At 53.3% G+C, this 25,450-nt stretch overlaps 1 protein-coding gene across 1 annotated transcript in view; it reads right to left on the bottom strand.

Annotated features, from left to right (window-relative positions):
- NHS (NHS actin remodeling regulator) overlaps positions 1-25,450 on the bottom strand; it is a 222,912-nt gene that overhangs the window by 14,419 nt on the left and 183,043 nt on the right. Inside the window, exons 2-4 of the mRNA XM_054397001.1 lie at positions 9,273-9,425; positions 6,937-7,070; positions 1,322-1,384 (exon numbers count right to left, since the gene is read on the bottom strand). Coding sequence (XP_054252976.1) covers positions 1,322-1,384; positions 6,937-7,070; positions 9,273-9,425 — 350 coding nt within the window. The remainder of the gene's footprint in view (positions 1-1,321; positions 1,385-6,936; positions 7,071-9,272; positions 9,426-25,450) is intronic.

Consider the following 25,450-nt stretch of genomic DNA (forward strand, 5'->3'; position numbering starts at 1 on the left):
GCACCTTCTTCCGCCCAGGCTCCTCACAAATCCCCGGGGAATGAACCATCTCGGGCTTGCCGAGCAGCATTTACACCCCAGCCCTCAAAAGCATTTAAGGTCTTGGCTGGGCAGCTGCTGTTTCAGTGGATAGAAGGCAGGCACTTACCTTGCCGGCATCGCCTCCCGCAGCACCCCCGGAGCCGAGACAACGGAGGCGCCCTCCTCCTCCTCCTCCTCCCACTCACACAAAAACTCCCTCTTCCCCGCACAGAATTGCAGTCAAACATTGCAGCCTTCTTTCTGCCTGCAGCTTTTGTGCCAGTCCCCCGGGCAGACATGAATGGCTCATATAAACTTCAAGCACAAAAGACTTTGTTTCCTAGGTAACTCTCCCCCTCCCCTCCAAAAGTTTGATGCAGGCATGGGGGGAAAAAAAAAAGAAAACAACCAACCCCCAACCCTTGGGCACACGCAGGGACAGGCACACAACACACAGACACACACAGAGGCTGCATTTCTTGCTGATTCCTCCCTGGGATGACAATGAAGCACTGGACAAAGCAGGCAAAGTGACCCTTGGCTGCCAGAGCTCCTCCTCTCCAAACAGTGGCATCACACAAAACAGCCAGAAGAATTTAGAGCTGCTGCTGCTGCTGGGAACAATTTCTTACCGTTTAGGAAATAGGAAAAGAGGTAGTTTTGGGGGAAAAAAACCAACACAACAAAACAAACAAACAAAACAACAAAACAAAACAAAAAAGAAACAACACTGCAAGAGAAGCCAATGCTAACACTATCGAGGCCGCCTCGCTTCAGACCTTGTCAAGGAGGCAATAGGAGGAGGTGGCCTCACAACCATGAGCTCCTGAAACCCAGCTGAGGTGAGGAGTCACAGAGTCACAGGCTGGAAGGGACCTCCAGAAGTCATCCAGTCCAACCCTTCTGCAGTCATCAGGGACATCCTCAACTAGATCAGGTTGCCCAGGGCCTCGTTGAGCCTCACCCTGAATATCTCCAGGGATGGAGCTTCAACCACCTCCCTGGGCAACCTGTTCCAGTTGTTCCACCACCCTCACAGTGAAGCAAAGAATGAATGAAAAGGGGAAAGCAAAAAGCAAGTTGTTAATGTGTCCTACTGCCGTTAGAAGCCCAGCAAAGGCTGCTTTCTAGAACAAGAAAAGTGAGCAAGTGAAAAGCAAGCAGGAGGAAGAGTTAGGATCTGGAAGGGAGAAGAGTGAGACAGGGCTGTTAGTGGAAGATTGCTTGGTTGTTTTTTTTTTTTTTTTTTTTTTTTTTTTTTTTTTTTTTTTTTTTTTGTTTGCTTGTTTGTTTCCAGTACCTTTCTACTCCAGGGGGTCATGTGGCAACACTCAGTTGGGGAGGGCGAACGGGTGCTGTTAAACTAGAGATGAGAAATGTGAAGAAAACAAAGGAAAAAACCACAAAAAAACAGTGAAAATTAAAATTGAAAGCACACATGAAATGATTCTGGTTAAAAAACAACATCACCAACAACACCACCACCACAAATCAGGATAAATCAGCATGGGATGCAATGCAAGCTGAGATTCCCACCCTGTTGTCCCTCCTGATGGGGTTTTTGTTGACTTCTCTTATAAAATGCAGCTCCAGCAAACTGTGGTTTGGTGCAGCCTGTGATGGTTTTCCTCCTCAGATCAGGCACAGCTGCAGGAAAATTGGTGCAGCTTCCTTGGACAGATGTGATTATGATTGTCCCAAGAGTGCCTTGTATTGATTTGGTAACTGCCTGGAGCTACAGCAGCACTGTATTGGGTTGGGCTGAGCTGGAGCTAATTCTCCCTGTTCCTCTGGAATACCCTTCACAGAATCAAACACAGAATCAAACAACCAATCACAGAATGTGAGGGGTTGGAATGGACCTCCAGAGATCATCCAGTCCAAGCCCCCTGCCAGAACAGGAGCACCCAGGGCAGCTCACACAGGAACACATCCAAGGGGCTTTGGAATATCTGCAGAGAAGGAGACTCCACAACCCCTCTGGGCAGCCTGCTCCAAGGCTCTGTCATCCTCACAGGGAAATTTTTTTCCTCCTGTTTCCATGGAACTTCCTATGCCTTAGCTTCCACCACTGCCTCTTGTGTTGTCATTGGGCATCACTGACCACAGCCTGGCTCCAGCCTCTGGGCACTCACCCTGCACATCTTTATCAACATGAAAGAAGTCACCCCTCAGGCTCCTCCTCTCCAAGCTCAAGAGCCCTCAGCTCCCTCAGGCTCTCCTCATAAGGAAGATGTTCCACTCCCCTAAACATCTCTGTGGCTCTGTGCTGGACTCTCTCAAGCAGTTCCCTCAGGTCCTTCTGGAACTGAGGGGCCCAGACCTGGACACAAGATTCCAGATGTGGCCTCCCCAGGGCAGAGCAGAGGGGCAGGAGAACCTCTCTGACCTTCTCACCACAGCCTTCCTAATGCACCTCAGGATGCCCTTGGCCTTCTTGGCCACAAGAGCACATGGCTGGCTCATGGACAACCTCCTATCCACTAGGACCCCCAGGTCCTTTTCCCCTTCACTGCCCTCCAACAGGTCAGTCCTCAGCCTGTACTGCTCCATGGGGTTGCTCTGTGGAAGCTCTGATTTGTTTGTTGCAGTATCCTCTTTGCAAAATCATGAATGAAGGATGACTTAGAATCATTAAGGTTGGAAAAGACCTTCAAGAACATCAAGTCCAACCCTAACCCAGCAAAAAAGGAGATAATGGACATAACCCAAATCACAGGGAATTCCAACTCAACATGAAAAAAAAAACTCAGGTGCCAGAGCCCTGGAGCAGGCTGCCCAGAGAGGTTGTGGAGTCTCCTTCTCTGGAGGCATTCAAAACCTGCCTGGATGTGTTCCTGTGTGATCTACTGTAGATGCTCCTGCTCTTGCAGGGGGGTTGGCCTGGACGATCTTTCAAGAGCCCTTCCAACCTCTGACATTCTGTGATTCTACAAAGAAGAGAGGTCTGTTGGTCATATTGGAAAGCTCTAGCCTGTGTTCCCAGGTAGGGGTTGTCACCTCCTCCCTGCATTAGTTATCAAACTAATCCTGTGAACATTTTTCCACACAGTCACTATCAACACAATGGATCAGCCCCAAACTTGACTTTGAAAGGCTTTTCATCACATGGTATCACAGTACCACAGCACATCAGAGGTTGGAAGGGACCTCCAGAGAGCAACCCGTCCAAATCCCCCTGCCAGAGCAGCAGCACCCAGGGTAGTCTGCACAGGAATGCATCCAGGTGGGTTTGGAATGTGTTCCACAACCTCTCTGGACGGCCTGCTCCAGGGCTCTGCCACCCTCACTGGAAAGAATTTTCTCCTCATGTTGAGTTGAAACCCTCTCTGTTCAAGTTTGTCTCCATTGTTCCTTCTCTTATCCCTGTGCGCCACCCAGCAGAGCTTGGCCCTCTCCACTTGACCCCCACCCCTCAGCTATTGATAGACATTGATCAGATCCCTCTCACCTTCTCTTCTCCACACTAAACAGTCCGAAGGGCTCTCAGTCTCTCTTCACAGGGGAGATGCTCAAGTCCCCTAAGCATCCTCCTGGCTCTCCCTTGGACTCTCTCCAGCAGGTCTCTGTCTCTCTTGAACTGGGGAGCCCCAAACTGGACACAGGATTGCAGGGGTGGTCTCAGGAGGGCAGAGTAGAGGGGGAGAAGAACTTCCCTAGCCCTGTTGGCCACACTTTTCTTGCTGCACCCCAAGTATGGTCTCAACTCCAAAAAAAAAAAGAGCTGTGGTGAGCACTCCCAGCCCTTGTCAAAAGTCTCTTCTTGGCTTTCTTGTAGCCCCCTTCAGGTACTGGAAGGCTGCTCTAAGCCCAGAGCCTTCTCTTCTCCACCTCTCCATCTCTCTTAGCCAAATCCAAGCTTCCCCTCCAGGGCTGGTGACTCCACCACCTCCCTGGGCAGCACATTCTAATGGCCAAGTACTCTTTCTGGGAAGAACTTTCTCCTCACCTCGAGCCTAAACTTCCTCCTGCACAGCTTGAGACTGTGTCCTCTTGTTCTGCCACTGCTGAAGAGCCCCAACTCTCCCAGCCTGCCCCCACAGGGGAGGTTTTCCAGCCCTCTGATCATTTTCATGGGCTCCTCTGGACCTGCTCCAGCAGCTCCGTGTCCCTCTTATTCTGGGGGGCACCAGAACTTGTTGGATTTCATTCTCTGCTTGGAGAGTCCATGGCAGAGCCCCCAAGCTGCTGCAGGCAGTGGAAGATCTCCCTGTGAGGCCAGGCTGAGGCAGGTGGGGCTTGGAGCTGGGAGCAGAGGAGCCTGAGGGCTGCTCTCAGTGCTGGGGAGAAAGATGTGCAGGGCAGTGTGGGGAGGACAGAGCCAGGCTCTGCTCAGGGCTGGCCAAGGACAGCACAAGGGGCACTGGGTGCCAGCTGGAGCAGAGGAGGTGCCAGGGAAGAGGAGGGAAAGCTTTTTGGCTGTGAGGGTGGCAGAGGGCTGGAGCAGGCTGCCCAGAGAGGTTGTGGAGTCTCCTTCTCAGGAAACTTTCCAGCCCCATCTGGATGTGTTCCTGTGTGAGCTGTGCTGGATTCTATGGTCCTGCTCTGGCAGGAGGGTTGGACTTGATGATCTTTGGGGATCCCTTCCAACCCTTGACATCCTCTGATCCAACCCTTGACATCCTCTGATCCTATTCCCAGTGTCCTCAGCTCACAGCTGACTACTGAATCAGCCATGCACATTCCTGCCTATACAGTAGCTTTCTCCCCCTGCCAACTGATGCTGAGGAGGAATATTTCTGTCCCTTCTATTTCCAGCTACAAAGCAGAGCCCTGCTCACCTCCTGCCTGCCCCCCAGCACTTCTCTCCCTCTGTGTTCCATCCCCCTCAAGAGCTTTTCTTTTACCTCCTCGTGGGTGGTTCCTTCCCTCTGGGAGCATCACAGCTGTGGATCTGCTACAGCACTGCCAATCCTTTAATGATTAATGTGCTGCTCCCATGTTTTGACAAGGTGGAGAGAAAAGTGAGACATGTTTTCTGACAAGGACTCAGGCTCCACACGACACCCCAGCAGAGGAAGGTACAAAACAGTCATCCCACCACACAGGGTAGTGGATTTGAGGGAGGCTCCTTGCACAAAGAGTGCAGTGCAAGCTCACTCTGATGAGTGCTGCCAGCTCCTCTGGGCTACTCACAGCTGCAGGCAGAATGTGCAGGCAGAAAGTGTACATCTCAGATGTGCCCAGCCCTGAACTCAAGACACTTTCTTACTTCAGGCTTCCTGTAGCTTTAGCACGAAACTGAATCACAGAATCACAAAATCAACCAGGCTGGAAGAGACCTCAGAGATCATCAAGTCCAACCTATTCCTGACCCCTAACACCTCCTGACAACTAAACCCTGCCAACTTCTTCCCTCACATCCAATCTCAATCTGCTCTGCTCTCATTTCAAACCCTTGTCCCTGCTCCTGTCCCTGCAGCCCTTTGGGCACAGTCTCTTCAGCCTTCTTGGAGCCCCTTCAGGTCCTGGCAGGCTGCTCTGAGGTCTGCCTGGAGCCTTCTCTTCTGCAGGCTGAACACCCCCAGCTCCCTCAGCCTGTACTTGTAGCAAGCTGCTCCAACCCCCTGATCATCTTTGTAGCCTTTCTCTGGACCCACCCCAGCAAGTAGGTTTAGATTGGATGTGAGGAACAAGTTGTGCAGCAGGAGGCTGCTGCAACTCTGCAAGAGGTTGGCCAGGGAGGGAGCTGAGGCCCCATGGCTGGAGATGTGGAAGGGGAGGCTGGAGAAGGCTGTGAGCAACCTGCTCTAGAGGAGGATGTCCCTGCTGAATGCAGGGGGTTGGGCTGGATGCCCTTTGGAGTTCCCTTCCAACCCAACCCATTCTGTGATTGTGTGAAGGAAGAAGTGCAGTGAAAATGCAGGAGGAGGCTGAAGTGCAGCTGCAATGACACAGCAGCTTCACACTCCATGCTCTGCCTCAGCAGTGCTACAGGCAGGGTTGTCATGGGAACGTCTGCAAGGAAAATTTCCCTTATTTTAGCAACTCCATAACTTCCTCCTGCTCTCCTCAGATTATTTTTGATCTGTTTTGTTTTGATTTTTTTTCCTCCCTTCATTGTAAAAAAAAAAAAAAAAGCCTGAATGAAAGATATTTATAAACATGTTTGGTTGCCCAGAATCTTTCTGTGGAGAGGCACTAAAGATGCCAGAGGCTTTCAGCTTTAAAAATGAATGATTGGGATGGAGAAAGGAGTAAAATCCTGTTTGCAAAAGCAGGAAGGGCATGGAGGAAGGGAACCAGGGAGCAATCCTCACTGGCTGTCACATCCCAAAAAAACTAAAAGGGGTGAAATGAAATTAGGAGGCAGCAGGTTTGAAACAAGCAAAAGAGACATTTCCCATGGAGATTGTTACAGTCACAGGATGCTGTTGAGGCCAAAACTGTAAATATGCTAAAGAAAATGGAATAAACAAGTCTCAAAATCAATGCAGACAGGTTCCTTGGTGGCTGTTCTTCACAGATTCACAGAATCACAGAACTGTCAGGGCTGGAAGGGACCTCAAGGCTCTGCCAGTCCCAACCCCCCTGCCATGGGCAGGGACACCTCACACCACAGCAGGTTGCTCACAGCCACATCCAGCCTGGCTGCAAACACCTCCAGGGATGAGGCTTCCACCACCTCCCTGGGCAACCTGTGCCAGTGTCTCACCGCCCTTAAGGGGGAAAAATTTCTTCCTAGCATCCAATCTGAATCTCCCCTCCCCTAGCAGGAGGTTTCTCAGTGGAAACATCCACCCTGGGGCTGGCTGCTTGCAGATGTGAGCTGAGTTAGGCTGCTGGCAGCCTCTGGGGCCATCTGTGTTATGCCTGCCCAGGCTGGGGACACAACCCCTCAGGGAAGCACTGTCCCACTTGGGTCCTACAATGCTGACAAGACCTTCAAGGGTGAGAGCTGTAGCCAAGACTTACTGGTAGCAAGTGGCGGTCCTTGATCCCTTGCCTCTTCTGGGTGCAGATTGCAGGGAAGTGAGGGAAGGGAGGAGCCTCCACAGCAAGGGGGCCTTGGACCTTGGGCTCTCTGGTGTCACCTCGGCTTCGATGCTCTGTGTAGGGTGAGAGAGAAGTCTGTCAGAGTCTGGCAGAGTGTCACAAGGCTCTGAGCATCCCCAGGAGCAGCACAGCACAGCCACGCACAGGATGGGATCCCATGGAGGGAGGTCCTCTCCTCACCCGTTGCTGGGTGCCAGGGGAAGGGGACAGGCACTTACCAACCCTGACAATTCTGTGACAGAATATAAAGGTCCAGAAAGAACAAGGGCTGGAAATGTAACAAGAATGTGGCTTCTGCATCATCCAGACCAAGTCTGGCTATGAGGCATGAATCTCTAATTGCAACTGAGGGCTAAGAGAGCTCTACCTTAGGAAGACCTTCATTTATTTAGTTAGTTATTAAACATAACTTTATTTTCTGCCTACTAGTCACATCAGTGTTCCTTCTTTGTCCCTCTGGCTCCACTGAATTAACACAGAAGGACTAGTGCAGCAAAAGCTCTTCCCTGTGCACTCCGCCATAAGAGTAGACCACCTCACCTCACCTCCTCATTACAGGCAAGAGACAAAACCAGGGATGGAGGGGATCAGCCTGGAATAGTCAAGATCTCCACACCCCAGTCCCAGAGGACTCCTCCTTCACCCCAGTCCCAGAGCACTCTTCCTTCACCCCAGTCCCAGAGCACTCTTCCTTCACCCCAGTCCCAGAGCACTCTGCCTTCACCCCAGTCCCAGAGCACTCTGCCTTCACCCCAGTCCCAGAGCACTCTGCCTTCACCTCAGTCCCAGAGCACTCTGCCTTCACCATCAAGCCCAGAGGACTCTTCCTCCACCATGAGCTCACAATATTCATATTCCTCTTCTAGCTTCAGCCCCAAGCCTCTGAAAGTCTCCAGGTGAATGGGAGAATGCTCCTGGGCTTCCCACCTCTAATTTCAGGGGACAGCCAGCTCACTACTGCTGGTTTGCTGCTGCATCCCCTGAGGCACCCAGCTGCAGTCCAACCAGCAATGCTTTCAGCTGGCACAGGCTGTTTCCTGACCTAACATTTGGTTTTAATTACTCCTGGTTAATCAGACAATGAAATTCTGATAGAAGAAACAGGTGAGGGCCCACTAAATATGTCTGGGGTCAGTTTGTGATCCTCATTTCACTCCCATGCAGGCAGGTGACAGGGGACATAAGATAAAGCAGCCCAGGGCAAGCTGCCTGCTGAACCTGCACAGCTCCCTCTGAGCTCAGAGGATGGGAAGCTGCCAAAAGAGAGATTTCTAAGTTTTAGAACAATGAAGCAGCTCCTGACAGATGCCTTCCCCTGCTGCTGTCAGGATGTCTCCTGCCCACAAGATGGCAGGCAGAGATCAGCTTGGTCCTGGGACACTGGCACAGCAGAGTGCCTGAGAGCAGGCAAGGCACAGCTTATGCCCTACCCCAGCACTCCTGAACTCTGCAGAGAGCTTCCAAAGAGCTCACTCATTGGAATGCTTGATCCATCTGTCAGATAATCATAGAATCATGGAACTGTCAGGGCTGGAAGGGACCTCAAGGATCAGCCAGTCCCAACCCCACTGCCATGGGCAGGGACACCTCACACCACAGCAGGTTGCTCACAGCCACATCCAGCCTGGCTGCAAAAACCTCCAGGGATGAGGCTTCCACCACCTCCCTGGGCAACCTGGGCCAGTCTCTCACCACCCTCATGGGGAACAACTTCTTCCTCACATCCAATCTCAATCTCCCCATTTCTAGTTTTGCTCCATCCCCCCCAGTCCTATCACTCCCTGACACCCTCAAAAGTCCCTCCCCAGCTTTCTTGGAGCCCTCTTCAGATCCTGCAAGGCCACCAGAAGGTCTCCTGGGAGCCTTCTCCTCTCCACACTGCACAACACCAACTCTCTCAGTCTGCCCTCAGAGCAGAGCAGCTCCAGCCCTCTGCTCATCCTTGTGGCCCTTCTCTGGACACCTTCCAGTACCTCCATATCCTTCCTGGAACAAAGGCTCCAGAACTGTTCACAGAGCTCCAGGTGTGGTCTGAGCAGAGTGGAGCAGAGGGGGAGAATCCCCTCCCTGGCCCTGCTGGCCACACTTCTCTTGCTGCAGCCCAGGCTCTGCTGCTGCTGGAATGACAGCTTCAGCTTTATTTCTCAGCCTGAGCACTGAAGTTGTGTGCCTGAGCACCCTGCTGCTGCCAGGAGGGGACCCTGGCGAGTCCCCCTGTGGGTGGAGCCGGAGCTGGGCTGTGGCTGAGGACCTACCTCTGCGCAGGGCTCGCAGGTGCTGCTTGGCGTGGCGGTGCAGCTCCTCCACGCAGGGCGGCCTGCTGCAGGGCAGGAAGAGGTTCCTCTGCTGATGCCAAGGGGCTTGGTAGTAGACACTCAGTTTGCTCTCTGCATCCAGGTTGGAGACAGCTGTGGGATGAAAGCAGAGGGCAGGGTGAGGCTGCAGCATCAGCCAAGCAAAGGTCATTGCCTGGAGCAAGCGGCACCACGAGGCAGCACTGGGAGCCTTGCAGCACCTCTCCTCCCACCCACCAGCAGCAACCATTACCTTCTGCACCAGCACACACCACCTTACACCACAACACAGAGTCAGAGAGTCATGGAATTGTCAGGGCTGGAAGGGACCTCAAGGCTCAGGCAGTCCCAACCCCCTGCCATGGGCAGGGACACCTCACACCACAGCAGGTTGCTCACAGCCACATCCAGCCTGGCTGCAAAAACCTCCAGGGATGAGGCTTCCACCACCTCCCTGGGCAACCTGTGCCAGTCTCTCACCACCCTCATGGGGAACAACTTCTTCCTAACATACAATCTGAATTTCCCCACTTCTAGTTTTGCTCCATCACCCCCAGTCCTATCACTCCCTGACACCCTCAAAAGTCCCTCCCTTGCTTTCTTGGAGCCCCCTTCAGATCCTGGAAGGCCACCAGAAGGTCTCCTGGGAGCCTTCTCCTCTCCAGACTGCACAACCCCAACTCTCTCAGTCTGTCTCCATAGCAGAGCAGCTCCAGCCCTCTGCTCATCCTCGTGGCCCTTCTCTGGACTTCCTTTTGCCAGACTGCAAAGGGCTCTCTGGAGGCAAGTGGGTGCAGTATCAGCATTATAGACACAGAAGGAGGCAGCAACCACATTGTAGGCTGTAAAATCAAAAGGCAAAAAAGCTACACAGCCTTGCCACAGTGACATTTTGAGGAAGGGCAGAGGGAGGAATGGGGCTTCCCTTCCCCATTCTCCTGCCAATGTGCTCCTCTCACCAGCTTGGAGCAGAGGAGCCTGAGGGTGACCTCATTGCTGTTGATAAAGATGTGCAGAGTGAGAGCCCAGCAGGTGGAGCCAGGCTCTGCTGGGTGATGCCCAATGCCAGCACAAGGGACAGTAGTGGAAGTTGAGGCAGAGTTGAGGAAGTTCCATAGAAACAGGAGGAAGAATTATTTCCTTTGAGGGTGATAGAACCCTGGAGCAGGTTGCCCAGGGGGTTGTGGAGTCTCCTTCTCTGGAGATAATCAAGACCCACCTGAGTGTGTTCCTGTGTGATCTGTTCTGGGTGCTCCTCCTCTGGCAGGGGGCTTGGACTGGATGCCCCTGGAGGTTCCTTCCACCCCCTAACATTCTGTGATTCTGTGACCTTTATCCCCAGCACTGAGGGCAGCCCTCAGGCTCCTCTGCTCCAAGCCCCAGCTCCCTCAGCCTGGCCTCACAGGGAGATGTTCCACTGCCTCCAGCATCTTGGGGGCTCTGCCATGGACTCTCTCAAGCATTTCCCTGAGCTCCTTCTTTGACCTGAGGGGCCCAGAACTGGTTGTGAAAATCTGCAGAGAAGGAGACTCCGCAACCTCTCTGGGCAGCCTGTTCCAGGGCTCTGCCACCCTCACTGGAAAGAATTTTTCCTGATGTTGAGGAACCTCCTGTGTTCCCCTTTATATCCATTATTCCTTGTCCTATTACCAGGTACCACCCAAAAGAGCCTGGCCCCCTCCTCTTGCCCCCCACCCCTCAGCTATTGATAGACATTGATCAGATCCCTCTCAGCCTTCTCTTCTCCACACTAAACAGCCCTAGGGCTCTCAGTCTCTCTTGACAGCAGAGATGTTCAAGTCCCTTAACCATCCTCATAGCTTTCTGTTGGACCCTCTCCAGTAGCTCCCTGTCTTCCCTGCAGGACCTCTGATTTTTTGGTCAGGACTGCCACCAAACAAGCAGAAATGTTTGCACAACACACAGAGAACTCAACAGTTCCTTTAGAATACTCTGAAGCTGAAGTGGATTTTTGAGGCAGTCCAGAATAGAAACTGAAAGAAGAGGGAAGAGGGAAGAGGAAGCCAGGAGGGAAGGAATGTTCTCAGCCTGTGGTGGGGAAGGAACTCAGAGGGACGGATGAGCCTTGGTATGGCAGAGGACAATGCTGGCCCCAGGACAGATGAGTCCAAAGCCCCCAGGGGTGCAATTAGACTGGATGCTTGAGGAATGGCATCACAACCTCAGAGCTGCAGAGCTCTGGAAAAGCCTCCTGCAAAGGGAAAACCCAAGGAAGAAGCTAAGCAGGCCCTTTCTGAAGGGCATTAGCAGCTGTGGTTGCCTGCCAAGAGAGGGACTTGCTCCCCCTGCATTCCTTGCATACTGCCACACACAGGAGACCTTCCACGTCCTTTGCTCCTGCCCTGGCATCTTGCCTGGCCCCAAACAGTTTGGGCCCGGGATCCTGGAAGCTGGGCAGCATTGCTGGGAGCTGAAATCACAGATATCACGAGAGAAACATTCAGGTTGGAGAAGCCCCTCAGGATGCCCAAGCCCAACCATTAACCCTGCTCTGCAAGGGCCACCCCTAAACCAGAGCCCCAAGCACCACATCCAAACCACCTTGAAACACAGCCAGGCTTGGGGACTCCACCACCTCCCTGGGCAGCACATTCCCATCCCTCACCACTCTTGATGGGAAAAATGTTTTCTTCATGACCAGTCTAAAGCTAACCAGTGGCAGCTTGAGGCCATTCCCTCTTGTTCTGTCACTAATTCCCTGTGAGAAGAGACCAGCACCAACCTCTCCACAACCTCCTTTCAAGCAGCCAGAGGATGCAAGCACAGGACTGAGCCCTGAGGACCTCAAGGCTCAGGCAGTCCCAACCCCCCTGCCATGGGCAGGGACACCTCACACCACAGCAGGTTGCTCACAGCCACATCCAGCCTGGCTGCAAAAACCTCCAGGGATGAGGCTTCCACCACCTCCCTGGGCAACCTGTGCCAGTCTCTCACCACCCTCATGGGGAACAACTTCTTCCTCACATCCAATTTCAATCTCCCCACTTCCAGTTTTATTCCATTCCCCCCCAGTCCTATCACTCCCTGACACCCTCAAAAGTCCCTCCCCAGCTTTCTTGGAGCCCCCTTCAGATCCTGAAAGGCCACCAGAAGGTCTCCTGGGAGCCTTCTCCTCTCCACACTGCACAACCCCAACTCTCTCAGTCTGCCCTCAGAGCAGAGCAGCTCCAGCCCTCTGCTCATCCTCGTGGCCCTTCTCTGGACACCTTCCAGCCCCTCCAGATCCTTCCTGGAACAGAGGCTCCAGAACTGTTCACAGAGCTCCAGGTGTGGTCTGAGCAGAGTGGAGCAGAGGGGGAGAATCCCCTCCCTGGCCCTGCTGGCCACACTTCTCTTGCTGCAGCCCAGGCTCTGCTTGGCTCTCTGGGCTGCAAGTGTTTTTTATTTTCTCCTCTCCTCCTGTCTTCAACCAGAACAACCCCAACTCTCTGAGCCTTTCCTCCTACCATAGCCCTTTGCTGGTTTCCTCACACCCCTCCTGTCACACAGACTGATGCTAGGGGTTGTTCTCAAGAGTTTTGAAGGTTTCCAATCAGCTGTTTCACCCAAGCTGATCAGATTTCTCATTTAGAGACCCTTCTTGTCTTTGCATCCTCTCATTCACTCTCCCTCCCTCCCTCACCCTCCTTCAGCACAGCAGAGACAGGACCCTGCCCAAGCAGAGCTGGATGGAGATGCTTGAAGGCTGGGAGGCTTTAGTGCACTCAGGCATGGTTGTTCTAATAATAACCCCACAAAGGCCAAGCAAGAAAGATTTCTGCTCTATTTATCTGATGGATCCAGGGATTTTCCCCTCCAACTTCCTCTGCTGCTTGAGATGCTTCCCTCCCCCCACTCCTCTGCTCCTCCTGTTTCCCCAATTTCTGTTATTTTCTTCTGCATTAGGTGTTAGAGGGAAAAAAAAACCAACAACAAAAAAAGAAAATTAAGACAAACTTCTGTGTTTCCTGGTTGTAAGATAAAACACAGTTTGGAGAGGAGGGTGAGGAATTGTGCAGCCTGGGGGGAGGCTGAGTAGTGAGCAAGATGTCATGCCCTGAATCCCAGCACAGGCAAAGCACAACTGGCAGCCGATGAATACTTCTTAAACCATTCAAAAGACAAACCCCCACCATTAGAAAGGATGAGACTACAGAATAAGCCTATTCCAGAGGCCAATGGCTCTTAGGAGAGGCTCTCACAAGCCTCTGCAGGAGGCAGAGGAGCTGGGTGGTGGCTATGCACCCAGCAGAACTCCACTGCTCCTGCCTGCCAAGCTGCAGGGCTGCAGGATGCTCTCCAGGCTGCTGGGACCAGCAGTACGGTGCCAGGCTCTGCTTGGGAAGCCCTTCTCCAGCATGGGATCACAGAACCACAGAGTGCCAGGGGCTGGAAGGGACCTCCAGAGAGCATCCAGTCCAAGCCCCCTGCCAGAGCAGCAGCACCCAGGGCAGCTCACACAGGAACACAGCCAGGGGGCTTTGCAATGGCTCCAGACAAGGAGACTCCACAACCTCTCTGGGCAGCCTGCTCCAGCCCTCTGCCACCCTCACAGGCAAAAAGCTTTCCCTTCTCTTGCCCTGGCACCTCCTCTGCTCCAGCTGGCACCCAGTGCCCCTTGTGCTGTCCCTGGACATCCCTGTCACAGGCTGCTGGGGCCAGCAGTATGGTGCCAGGCTCTGCTTGGGAAGCCCTTCTCCAGCATGGGATCACAGAATCACAGAGTGCTAGGACTTGGAAGAGACCTCCAGACATCATGGTGCCCTGTGCTGGGTCCTGGTGAGGGCACAGCTGGAGTAGTGGATTCAGTTCTAGGCATCACAGCATGGGAAAGACATTGAGGGGCCAGAGAGTGCCCAGGGAAGAGCAACCAGGCTGGGGAGGGGTCTGGAGGGCCCCAACTGAGGCAGCTGGGGGAGTTCAGTGTGGAGAAGAGAAGGCTGAGGGGAGAGCTCCTTGCTCTCTCCAGCTCCCTGCAAGGAGGCTGGAGTGAGGCTGGGGTTGGTCTCTTCTCCCAAGCACCCAGAGACAGGAGGAGAGGCAATGAGGTGAAGCTGTGCCAGGGGAGGGTTAGGTTGGATGTGAGGGAAACCAGAAGTGGGTAAACTGAGATTGGATGTCAGGAAGAAATTCTTCCCCATGAGGGTGGTGAGAGACTGGCACAGGTTGCCCAGGGAGGTGGTGGAAGCCTCATCCCTGGAGGTGTTTGCAGCCAGGCTGGATGTGGCTGTGAGCAACCTGCTGTGGTGTGAGGTGTCCCTGCCCATGGCAGAGGGCTTGGAGTGGATGATCTTTGAGGTCTCATCCAACCCTGACCATTCTGTGATTCTTCAGTGAGAGAGTGGTGAGGGGTTGGAACAGGCTGCCCAGGGAGGTGGTGGAGTCCCCATGGCTGGAGGTGTTCAGGAAGCTGCAGCTGTGGTGCTTCAGGACATGGTTTAGTGGGCAGGGGAGCTGGGTTAGGGTTGGACTCACTGATCTTAAAGGTCTTTTCCAGCCTTGTTGATTCTGAAATCTCAGGGTGGATGTGAAGAGTAAACTCCAGCAGCAGAGGGCCATGGCATGGCAAGGCTGAGCAGCCTGGATCACACCACAGCTACCTTGCCCCTGGCAATGGCTTCTGCAAACCCAAGGCAGCACCACTGCCTGGGCACAGGCTGCAGCTGCCCTCCAGCCAGGCAGGGAGGCAGACATGACAGAACAAGTTAAGGCTTAAGCTCTCTGTGGGCAGCAACATCAGCACAATATTATTCTGTCCTGCACTCATGGGTGGACAATTTAAGCAGATTTTTCAAAGTCAAGCAGAAATCTTGAAATGTTTCCTACTGTCCAGTCTAACCCTACCCAGTCACAGCTTGAGGCCATTCCCTCTTCTTCTGTCACTAATTCCCTGCCAGAACAGACCAGCAGCAGCCTCTCCACAATCTCCTTTCAGGCAGCCAGAGGATGCAATCACAGGACTGACCCCTGAGCTTTCAGGACCACTCAACCTCTGATTTTCTGCACAAGGCTGAAGCTTTGCCTGCTGCTAAAACAAAGGCAGCAGCCCTGTGGCAGGGCAATGCAGCACTCAGAGACCACTGGGCTGACATCTCAAAGACTTGCACAGCCAAAGCCTCTCCAGATGCTTCAGCTAAGGGTTTGGCTAAGCATGAAGAGCTCCCTGCCCCTCTGTCCTGGGAAATGAGGCTGGCAGATCTCTTTCAGCAGTTCCTTCCACTCACTGTACTGCACCCAAGGCTGTTTTCACAGTGCTGAGCCTACACATGGCTGTAGCCCCTCATCATCATCATCATCATCATCACATGAATAATAAAGCAAGCAATACAGACTCACAGAATTGTCAGGGTTGGAAGGGACCTCAAGGCTCAGCCAGTCCCAACCCCCCTGCCATGGGCAGGGACACCTCACACCACAGCAGGTTGCTCACAGCCACATCCAGCCTGGCTGCAAAAACCTCCAGGGATGAGGCTTCCACCACCTCCCTGGGCAACCTCTGCCAGTCTCTCACCACCCTCATGGGGAACAACTTCTTCCTCACATCCAATCTAAAGATATCTGACATCCAATATAAGATATCTGACTAGACAAAGGTTTTCCCCAGCTGGGTATGTGCCTGCATGAAATCAAACATTTCACCCAGTGCTACAGCTTCAGAGACCACAACTCAGCTGGGAAGTGACTCAGACTCCAGCTCAGGGAGTGGAGGTGATGCAGAAGGCAGCAGTGGTGCTGCCTGCAGGGCAGTGCTAAAGGAGGCAGCCAGTACCTGAGCCCTGCCTGGCAACCTGCAGAGTGCTGCCAGGTTCAGTGTTCTGAGGATGTGTTCTTGGGTGAACCCCACCTGCAGCACTGCCTCCAGTTCTGGGGCCCCCAGCACAAGAGGGACATGGAGCTGCTGGAGAGGGTCCAGAGGAGGCCACAAAGATGATCAGAGGATGGAGAACCTCCCCTGTGGGGACAGGCTGAGAGAGTTGGGGCTGTTCAGCCTAAAGAAGAGAATGCTCCAGGGAGACCTTAGAGCAACCTTCCAGTACCTGAAGGGGAGTACAAGAAAGCCAGGAAGGGACTTTTGCCAAGGGCTGGGAGTGATAGGATGAGAGGGAATGGATTGAAGCTTGAGGAGGGCAGATTGAGACTGGAGATGAGGAAGAAACTCTTAAGAGTGAGGCTGGTGAGACTCTGGCAGAGGTTGCCCAGGGAGGTGGTGGAAGCCTCATCCCTGGAGGGTTTTGCAGCCAGGCTGGATGTGGCTGTGAGCAACCTGCTGTGGTGGGAGGTGTTCCTGCCCATGGCAGGAGCTTGGAACTGGTTGAGCCTTGAGGTCCCTTCCAGCCCTGACAGTTCTCTGATTCTATGATCTTTAAGGTCCCTTCCAACCTCAACCATTCTCTGGATCCAGGAATATCCATTTCAGTTCCCTACCATGCTCCATGGGAAGACAAAAGCCTAATGAGCCAAGAAAAGAGGGATGGCACAAACAAGTGTTAAACCCCTAACCCCAAGCCTAACTTAGGTAAGGTTCCTGCACTTGATGGGAGGGAGGACTGCTTTCAGCAGGCATGGTGTGCCCCCCACACCTCCACAGCTATGTGTGGGCTTGGGTACAGGCACAGCAGAGCAGGTGACTGAAATCAGTGTCTCCAGACAGCCCTTCCAGTCCCACTTCCTTCACTATCTGGCAGCACTGCTCTCAGCCTGACACTTTCAGAACAGATTTCTCCCCACCTGACCCTACACATCACTCTCACTCTTGACACGCAGCAAGATAAAGTCTCTTATCTCCTGCAGCAGAGAGTGTGGTCTCCAGAAAGCTCTTTGCAAACACACTCTTAGACATCCTCTGCATCTCTGCCTTGCTGCTCTGCTATTTCTCTCCTCTACTGACTCAGACCCAATCACTACTAAGCTTGCTCAAGCTGCTCCCACAGCTCACTACAGACCCAGGAAGATGATCTCTCATGCAAGGACAGGCTGAGGGAGCTGGAGTTGCTCAGCCTGGAAAAGGCTCCAAGGAGACCTTAGAGCTTCCTTCCAGTACCTTTGGGCTATGGGGTATAGCATGGACCTGATGGAGCAGGTCTAGAGGACAGCCACAAAGATGATCAGGAAGCTGGAGAACCTCTGCTACAAGGACAGGCTGAGGGAGCTGGGGGTGCTCAGCCTGGAGAAAATAAGGCTCCAGGCACACCTCAGAGCTGCCTGCCAGGACCTGAAGGGGCTCCAAGAAGGCTGCAGAGGGACTGTGCCCAAAGGGCTGCAGGGACAGGAGCAGGGACAAGGGTTTGAAAGGAGAGCAGAGCAGATTGAGATTGGATGTGAGGAACAAGTTGTACAGCAGGAGGCTGCTGCAACACTGCAAGAGGTTGGCCAGGGAGGGAGCTGAGGCCCCATGGCTGGAGATGGTGAAAGTGAGGCAGAAGAAGGCTGTGAGCAACCTGCTCTATTGGAGGATGTCCCTGCTGAGTGCAGGGGGTTGGACTGGATGAGCTTTGGAGCTCCCTTCCAACCCAACCCATTCCATGACATCCCACACAGTGCTGATGCTTTCAGAGCAGTGCTCCTGATTTCACAGGCCAGCACTCCAGGGAAAACCTTTCCAACATTCATCTACTATTCCACCTGCCTTGTTTAATGCTTAATTTCAGCATGTTGTGGAAAAAAAAAAAGAAAGAAAACCCACCAACCCCCCCTCACATCCCCAGCCTAGACATTCTGGTGATAGGTCACAGTGCCTTTTGGCAGCTGGTTTAATAGACTTTGCCTATTCTGCTACTCAAACCATTCAGTCCCCTCCCCCAGATTTCTATCTAACATCTACACCTGAAGTGCTCATTTCCCAGGAACAACAATTTGAGTCCATGCTGAGCAACCTCTTTACTAGACAAGCAGAGGCTCCCATGTTGGAGCACCTCTTTGCACATCACGGGATGTGGCAGTTCAGGCTGGGTGCCCCCTGCCACTGCCGCATGAGATACACCTCTGGTGTCCTGGGTGCTCACCCAATAGGGGTGGACACAGGAAATGGCGTATTTCTACCCATAAATCCTGCGCCCTATAAAGCCATAGAATCATAGAATCAAGAAGGCTGGAAGAGACCTCAAAGATCATCGAGTCCAACCTGTCACCCTACACCTCATGCCTATCTAAACCATGGCACCAAGTGCCACGTCCAATCCCCTCTTGAACACCTCCAGGGATGGTGACTCCACCACCTCCCTAGGCAGCACATTCCAATGGCCAACCACTCTCTCTGTGAAGAACTTTCTCCTCACCTCCAGCCTAAACCTCTCCTGGCGCAGCTTGAGACTGTGTCCTCTTGTTCTGGTGCTGGCTGCCTGGGAGAAGAGACCAAACCCCTCCTGGCTACAACCTCCCTTCAGGTAGTTGTAGACAGCAATGAGGTCTCCCCTGAGCCTCCTCTTCTCCAGGCTGAACACCCCCAGCTCCCTCAGCCTCTCCTCATAGGGCTTGTGCTCAAGGCCTCTCCCCAACCTCGTTGCCCTTCTCTGGACATGCTCCAGCAATTCAACATCTTTCCTAAACTGAGGGGCCCAGAACTGGACACAGGACTCAAGGTGTGGCCTAACCAGTGCTGTGTACAGGGGTACAATGACCTCCCTGCTCCTGCTGGCCACACTATGCCTGATGCAGGCCAGGATGCCATTGGCTCTCTTGGCCACCTGGGCACACTGCTGGCTCATGTTCAGCTGCTGTCAACCAGTACCCCCAGGTCCCTTTCCGCCTGGCTGCTCTCCAGCCACTCTGACCCCAGCCTGTAGCTCTGCATGGGGTTGTTGTGGCCAAAGTGCAGCACCCGGCACTTGGATTTGTTGAATGCCATCCTGTTGGACTCTGCCCATCTGTCCAGCCTGTCAAGGTCCCTCTGCAGAGCCCTTCTACCTTCTAACAGATCAACACCTGCTCCCAGCTTGGTGTCATCTGCAAATTTACTGATGATGGACTCAATCCCCTCATCCAGATCATCAATAAAGATATTGAACAGGATGGGGCCCAGCACTGATCCCTGGGGGACACCACTAGTGACAGGCTGCCAGCTGGATGTGGCACCATTCACCACCACTCTCTGGGCTCGGCCCTCCAGCCAGTTCCTAACCCAGCACAGAGTGCTGCTGTCCAAGCCATGGGCTGACAGCTTGGCCAGGAGTTTGCTGTGGGGGACAGTGTCAAAGGCCTTGCTGAAGTCCAGGTAGACTACATCCACAGCCTTTCCTACGTCCACCAGGCTGGTCACCTGATCATAGAAGGAGATCAGGTTGGTGAGGCAGGACCTGCCCTTCCTAAATCCATGTTGGCTGGGCCTGATTCCTTGGCCATCCTTCAGGTATGCAGTGATTGCCCCCAAGACAATCTGCTCCATGATTTTCCCTGGCACTGAGGTCAGGCTGACAGGCCTGTAGTTCCCAGGTTCTTCTGTCCGTCTCTTCTTGTGGATGGGTGTCACATTGGCCAGTTTCCAGTCTTCTGGGACCTCTCCAGTGAGCCAGGACTGGTGGAAAATGATGGAGAGAGGCTTGGCCAGCTCATCTGCCAGCTCTTTCAGCACCCTAGGATGAATCCCATCAGGTCCCATGGACTTGTGAATATCCAAGTGACTCAACAAGTCTCGAACTAATTCCACATGGATTTCAGGAGTACAACACTGCTCCTTGACCCCATCGACCAGTTCAGGAGGCCAGTTATCCTGAAGTCCTCCTGCCTTACTGTTGAAAATGGAGGCAAAGAAGGTATTTAGAATCTCAGCCTTCTCCTCATCCTTAGTTACAATATTACCCTCCACGTCCAATAAAGAGTGGAGGCTCCTCTTGCCCCTCTTTTTAGCATTAATATATTTATAAAAATGCTTTTTGTTGTCCTTCACGGAAGCGGCCAGTTTAATTTCTAACTGTGCTTTTGCCTCTCTAATTTTTCTTCTACATGATCTAGCAACATCCTTAAACATATCACTAGTTGCCTCCCCCCCTTTCCAAAGGCGATAAACCCTCTTTTTTTTCCCTTAAATCCTTCAGGAGCTCCTTGCTCATCCAGGCCGGTCGTCTTCCCCGCCGGCTCGTCTTACGGCATGTGGGAACTGCCAGTTCCTGTGCCTTTAGGAGCTCCTGTTTGAAGTAGGTCCAACCATCCTGGACCCCTTTCTTCTTAAGGGCTGTTACCCAGGGAACTTTCCGAATAAGTTGCCTGAACAACCTGAAGTTTGCCCTCCAAAAGTCCAAAGTGAGGGTTCTGTTACTGCTCCTCCCTATTTCCCTGCATATTGAAAACTCCACTATCTCATGGTCACTGCACCCTAGACAGCCTCCAACCATCACATCTCCCACCAGCCCTTCTCTATTTGAGAACAGCAGATCAAGCAGAGCCTTACCCCTGGTAGGTTCACCTAAGAGCTGCATCAGGAAGTTGTCATCCATGCACTCTAGGAACCTTCTGGACTGTCTCCTCTCTGCTGAATTAAGTTCCCAGCAGATGTCTGGTAGGTTAAAGTCCCCCACAACGACAAGGTCTGATGATCTTGAGACAGCTTCCATCTGCTTATAGAATATCTCATCGGCCTCCTCGTCCTGGTTGGGTGGTCTATAACAGACTCCAACCAGGATGTCAGTTTTGTGCAGCCTCCCTCTGATTTTAACCCACAAGCATTCAACCCTTTCTTCTGCAACCTCAAGTTCTGAGGCATCAAAGGATTCCCTAATATACAGGGCCACCCCTCCTCCTCTTCTCCCTTGCCTGTCTCTCCTAAAGAGCTTATAACTCCCCAGTGCAGTACTCCAATTGTGAGAATCGTCCCACCATGTTTCTGTAATGGCAACTACATCATAGTTCTCCTGGTGAACCAAGAGTTCCAGTTCCTCTTGTTTGTTGCCCATACTGCGTGCATTGGTGTACATGCACTTCAGCTGGGCTGCTGATTTCACCAGTTTGTGTGGTCCTCCCTCCTCTCCAGGGAGACTGGTTTCCTCACCCACCCCCTTCAGACCTAGTTTAAAGCCCTCCCAATGAGTCCTGCCAACCCCAGTGCCAGCACCCTCTTACCCTTTCCAGATAAATTCAACCCAACTTGGTCCAGCAGGTCAGGTGCAGTAAGAGTTGCCCCGTGATCAAAGAAGCCAAAATTCCGCTGCTGGCACCATCTCCTAAGCCAACTGTTGATGGTGTGAGTTTTCCTGTTCCTCTCAGTGTACAGCACTGCTGCTGAGGGAACTGAGCAGAACACCACTTGAGCTCCTGCCCCGTCAATCGATTTCCCAAGGGCCTTAATTTCCTTTTTAATCTTCCTGGTGCTGCTCTTTTCAATTTCTTCACTTCCAGCCTGGATTACCAGCAATGGGTAATAGTCAGAGGGCTGGATTAGTTTAGGTAACCTTTGGGTGATGTCCCTCACCCGGGCCCCAGGTAGGCAGCACACCTCCCTATGGGATGGGTCAGGACGACATATGGGTCCCTCTGTTCCCCTCAAGAGAGAGTCTCCAATAACTATAGCCTTTCTCTTTTTCTTTGTAGCACTGGTCCTTAATGTTTGGGGGGGCTGCTTCGTCTTTGGCATCTCCTTGATTGGTTCCTCTACAATACTCTCATCCACATTGCCCTCAGCCTGCAGAGTCTCATAGTTATTGCTCAAGGGCAGCGGGGGAGGGTTGGAGGGTCGGGGTGCATTCCCTTTGCTTCCCCTGACAGGGACCTGTATCCATCCTCCACTGCTCCCCTCTACTGGAGGGGGTTTCAAAGCCTGTTCTCACATATCCAACTCCCTTTCACATTCTCATATGGTCCTGAGCCTTGCTACCTCCGCTTTCAGCTCTGCCACTTCATCCTTCAGCTCAGCTACCAAATTTAGGAGAAAATTCACCTGGTCACACCTGACACAGGTGTCTCCTTCACCCTCCACACCAAGTGCCAGGCTCGAACACTCACTGCAGCTAGAAGCCTGAACACCAGCATGCTTGCAGAGAGACTCAGTCTGGGAACCTACTGCATGTTTAACACCCTTTGTCCGAGTTGTTACCATGGTAGGTACCTGCTGGCAAGAGATCTTGAGACTGGAGTTTTTATTGAGAGTTGTTTTTTTTTTTGTGGGTTGTTTTTTTTTTTCCCCCCTGTATCCTGTCAGCTGACCTGGCACGTGCAAGCAGGCAAGAAGCCTACAGCTCACCAGCCACAATGGCGTCGTGCGCTCAGCCCCGCCGGGTTTTAAACATTCCCACGGCTGACGTCACAATCCCGAGCAGGCACGCAAGAGGACGACCGCTGGTTGTCGCTCTTTGCCAGGGTCCTTCCGTCCCGCAAACCCCGAAAAGAAACGAAAAGAGAGAGAACCCAAAGCAGGCACAGTGGAGCCAGTGTCGATCCCCATCAGCTCACCAGCCAAAATGGCCCATCTACAAAGTCATTCTCTTTCTCTTTCTTCCCTCTCTGCTCCCATGGGAGATGTCCTCTCTTATCGGGTAATGCCGGGGGAGTATCCTCAAGGCCACTTAGGCCTGACTAGGCCTAATGCCACGAGGAGAATGGAGGTGGGGCAGTCTCAGACCTGGCCAGCCTGAGACTTGCCTAGCAGTGGGAGGGGGAAGAAAGAGCCCTGGGGGTTTTGGGTAGACCCTCAGGTGGGAGGAAGGGAGGATTGGGAAGCTTTAGGAATTCTGTGAGGGGTTCTGTATGCTTTTGGGATATTCTTGGCCCTATCCTTTGTAGTCTTTTGTAGCTTCACCAATCACTTTTCCATTTAAACTTTCCATCACTCTCCAATCCGTTTGTGTGAGTCTCATTCTTTTGTCCCTTTCGGGGCAAGAGATGTTCTGGCTGGCCTCAAACCAGCCCACCGGATCACTGAAATCACTGGAATCAATCACTGAATCACAGAGTGTCAAGAGTTGGAAGGGACCTCCAGAGAGCATCCATCCAAGCCCCCTGCCAGAGCAGCAGCACCCAGGGCAGCTCACACAGGAACACAGCCAGGGGGCTTTGCAATGGCTCCAGACAAGGAGACTCCACAACCTCTCTGGGCAGCCTGCTCCAGCCCTCTGCCACCCTCACAGCCAAAAAGCTTTCCCTTCTCTTGCCCTGGCACCTCCTCTGCTCCAGCTGGCACCCAGTGCCCCTTGTGCTGGCCTTGGCCAGCCCTGAGCAGAGCCTGGCTCTGTCCTCCCCACACTGCCCTGCACATCTTTCTCCCCAGCACTGAGGGCAGCCCTCAGGCTCCTCTGCTCCCAGCTCCAAGCCCCAGCTGCCTCAGCCTGGCCTCACAGGGAGATCTTCCACTGCCTGCAGCAGCTTGGGGGCTCTGCCATGGACTCTCTCCAACACTTCCCTCAGCTCCTTCTTCACCTCAGGGGCCCAGAACTGGACACAAGATTCCAGATGTGGCTTTAGCAGGGCAGAGCAGAGGGGCAGGAGAACCTCTCTGACCTCCTCACCACAGCCCTTCTACTGCAACCCAGGATGCCCTTGGCCTTCTTGGCTACCAGGGACATTGCTGGCTGAGGGGCATCCTCCTACCCAGCATCACCCCCTGCTCCTTTTCCCCTGTGCTGCTCTCCAACCTATCTTGCTCCAACTCCTGCACTTCCTTCTTTTCATTTTTCTCCCCCCTCCTTTTGTCTGGATTCCAAGCTGAGTGGCAGAGGTAGGAGCTTGTTTCCACACTCCCTACAACACCCTTAGCACACTTCAGCCACAACACAGAAGACGAGCAGATGGCTGGGAGCTGCTCTGTGTTTGCATCTGAATCGACTCCAACTTTTAGGGAGCAATATCCATAGGATAAAATCAGTTGCCTGGTGTGGCTCCCCTCCCCTACTCCCCCCCCACCCCCACCCCGCCCCATGCCAGCAGATGCTGCAGGAGTTGATAATATGTGAAGATTGAATTGCACCTCCCCCCTGCACCCCTCCCCTCCCCAGACAGCATCCTGCCAGCTCAGGGCTGGGGTCTCTCCGTGGGTGCTGACTGCCTGTGGCTGCTCAGCCTCGGAGCTGTCTGGCACCTCTGCCAGCACTGCTCCTTTAAACACTGCTTGGGAAACCCATTCAGAGTGAAGAGAGGAGGGGAAGGAGGAAGCAGTGAAGTGGGAGGGAGGTGCACATAAAGGATGGGAGGGGATCTGCTGGAGAGCAGCCCCAAGGAGAAGGAGCTGGGAGTGCTGGGGGGCAGCAAGTTCTGCATGGCACAGCAATGTGCCCTGGGGGCCAAGAAGGCCAAGGGGGTCCTGGGGGGCATTCAGAGGAGTGTGGCCAGCAGAGCCAGGGAGGTTCTCCTGCCCCTCTGCTCTGCCCTGCTGAGACCTCACCTGGAATATTGCATCCAGTTCAGGGCTCCCCAGGTCAGAAGGGACAGGGATCTGCTGGAGAGAGTCCAAGGGAGGGCTCCAAGGATGCTGAAGAGACTGGAGACTGCCTGGTGAGGAGAGGCTGAGAGCCCTGGGGGTGGTTAGTGTGGAGAGGAGAAGGCTGAGAGGGATCTGATCAATGTCTATCAATAGCTGAGGGCTGGGGGTCAGGAGGGAGGGGACAGGGACAGGCTCTGCTCAGCTGCACCCTGGGATAGGACAAGGGACAATGCATGGAAACTGCAGCACAGGAGGTTCCACCTCAACATGAGGAGGAACTTCTGCACTGTGAGGGTCCCAGAGCACTGGAGCAGGCTACCCAGAGAGGTTGTGGAGTCTCCTTCTCTGGAGCCTTTCCAAAGCCCCCTGGCTGTGTTCCTGTGTGAGCTGCCCTGGGTGCTGCTGCTCTGGCAGGGGGCTTGCACTGGATGCTCTCTGGAGGTCCTTCCAAGACCTCACATTCTGTGATTCTGTGATTCCAGAAGGGGTTCAGTCATGACAGCTGCAGAGCCTCTGCCTTCCCCAAATGCTCATTAACCCAAACCCTTCTGGACCCCATGCACACCACCTGCCCTTCCAACTGCCCTGCTGTAAGGCAAGCTCCTTTCTCACAGACCATGAAAGAACATCTTGAGGAATTCAGCTCAGCAGGGAGGTAGAACCATTCCTTCTGACCAAGCTGAGACACCAGCAGAAGAACCCTCTTTGGTTTTCAAGTTGTGACAGGACAAGGCTGATGGCTTCACAGCTCACTGAACAAGCCACAGAGTCACAGAATTGTTATGATCCGTGGAAAATA

This window comes from Indicator indicator, chromosome 1 (genome assembly GCF_027791375.1).
Source record: "Indicator indicator isolate 239-I01 chromosome 1, UM_Iind_1.1, whole genome shotgun sequence".
Lineage (NCBI taxonomy): Eukaryota > Metazoa > Chordata > Aves > Piciformes > Indicatoridae > Indicator > Indicator indicator.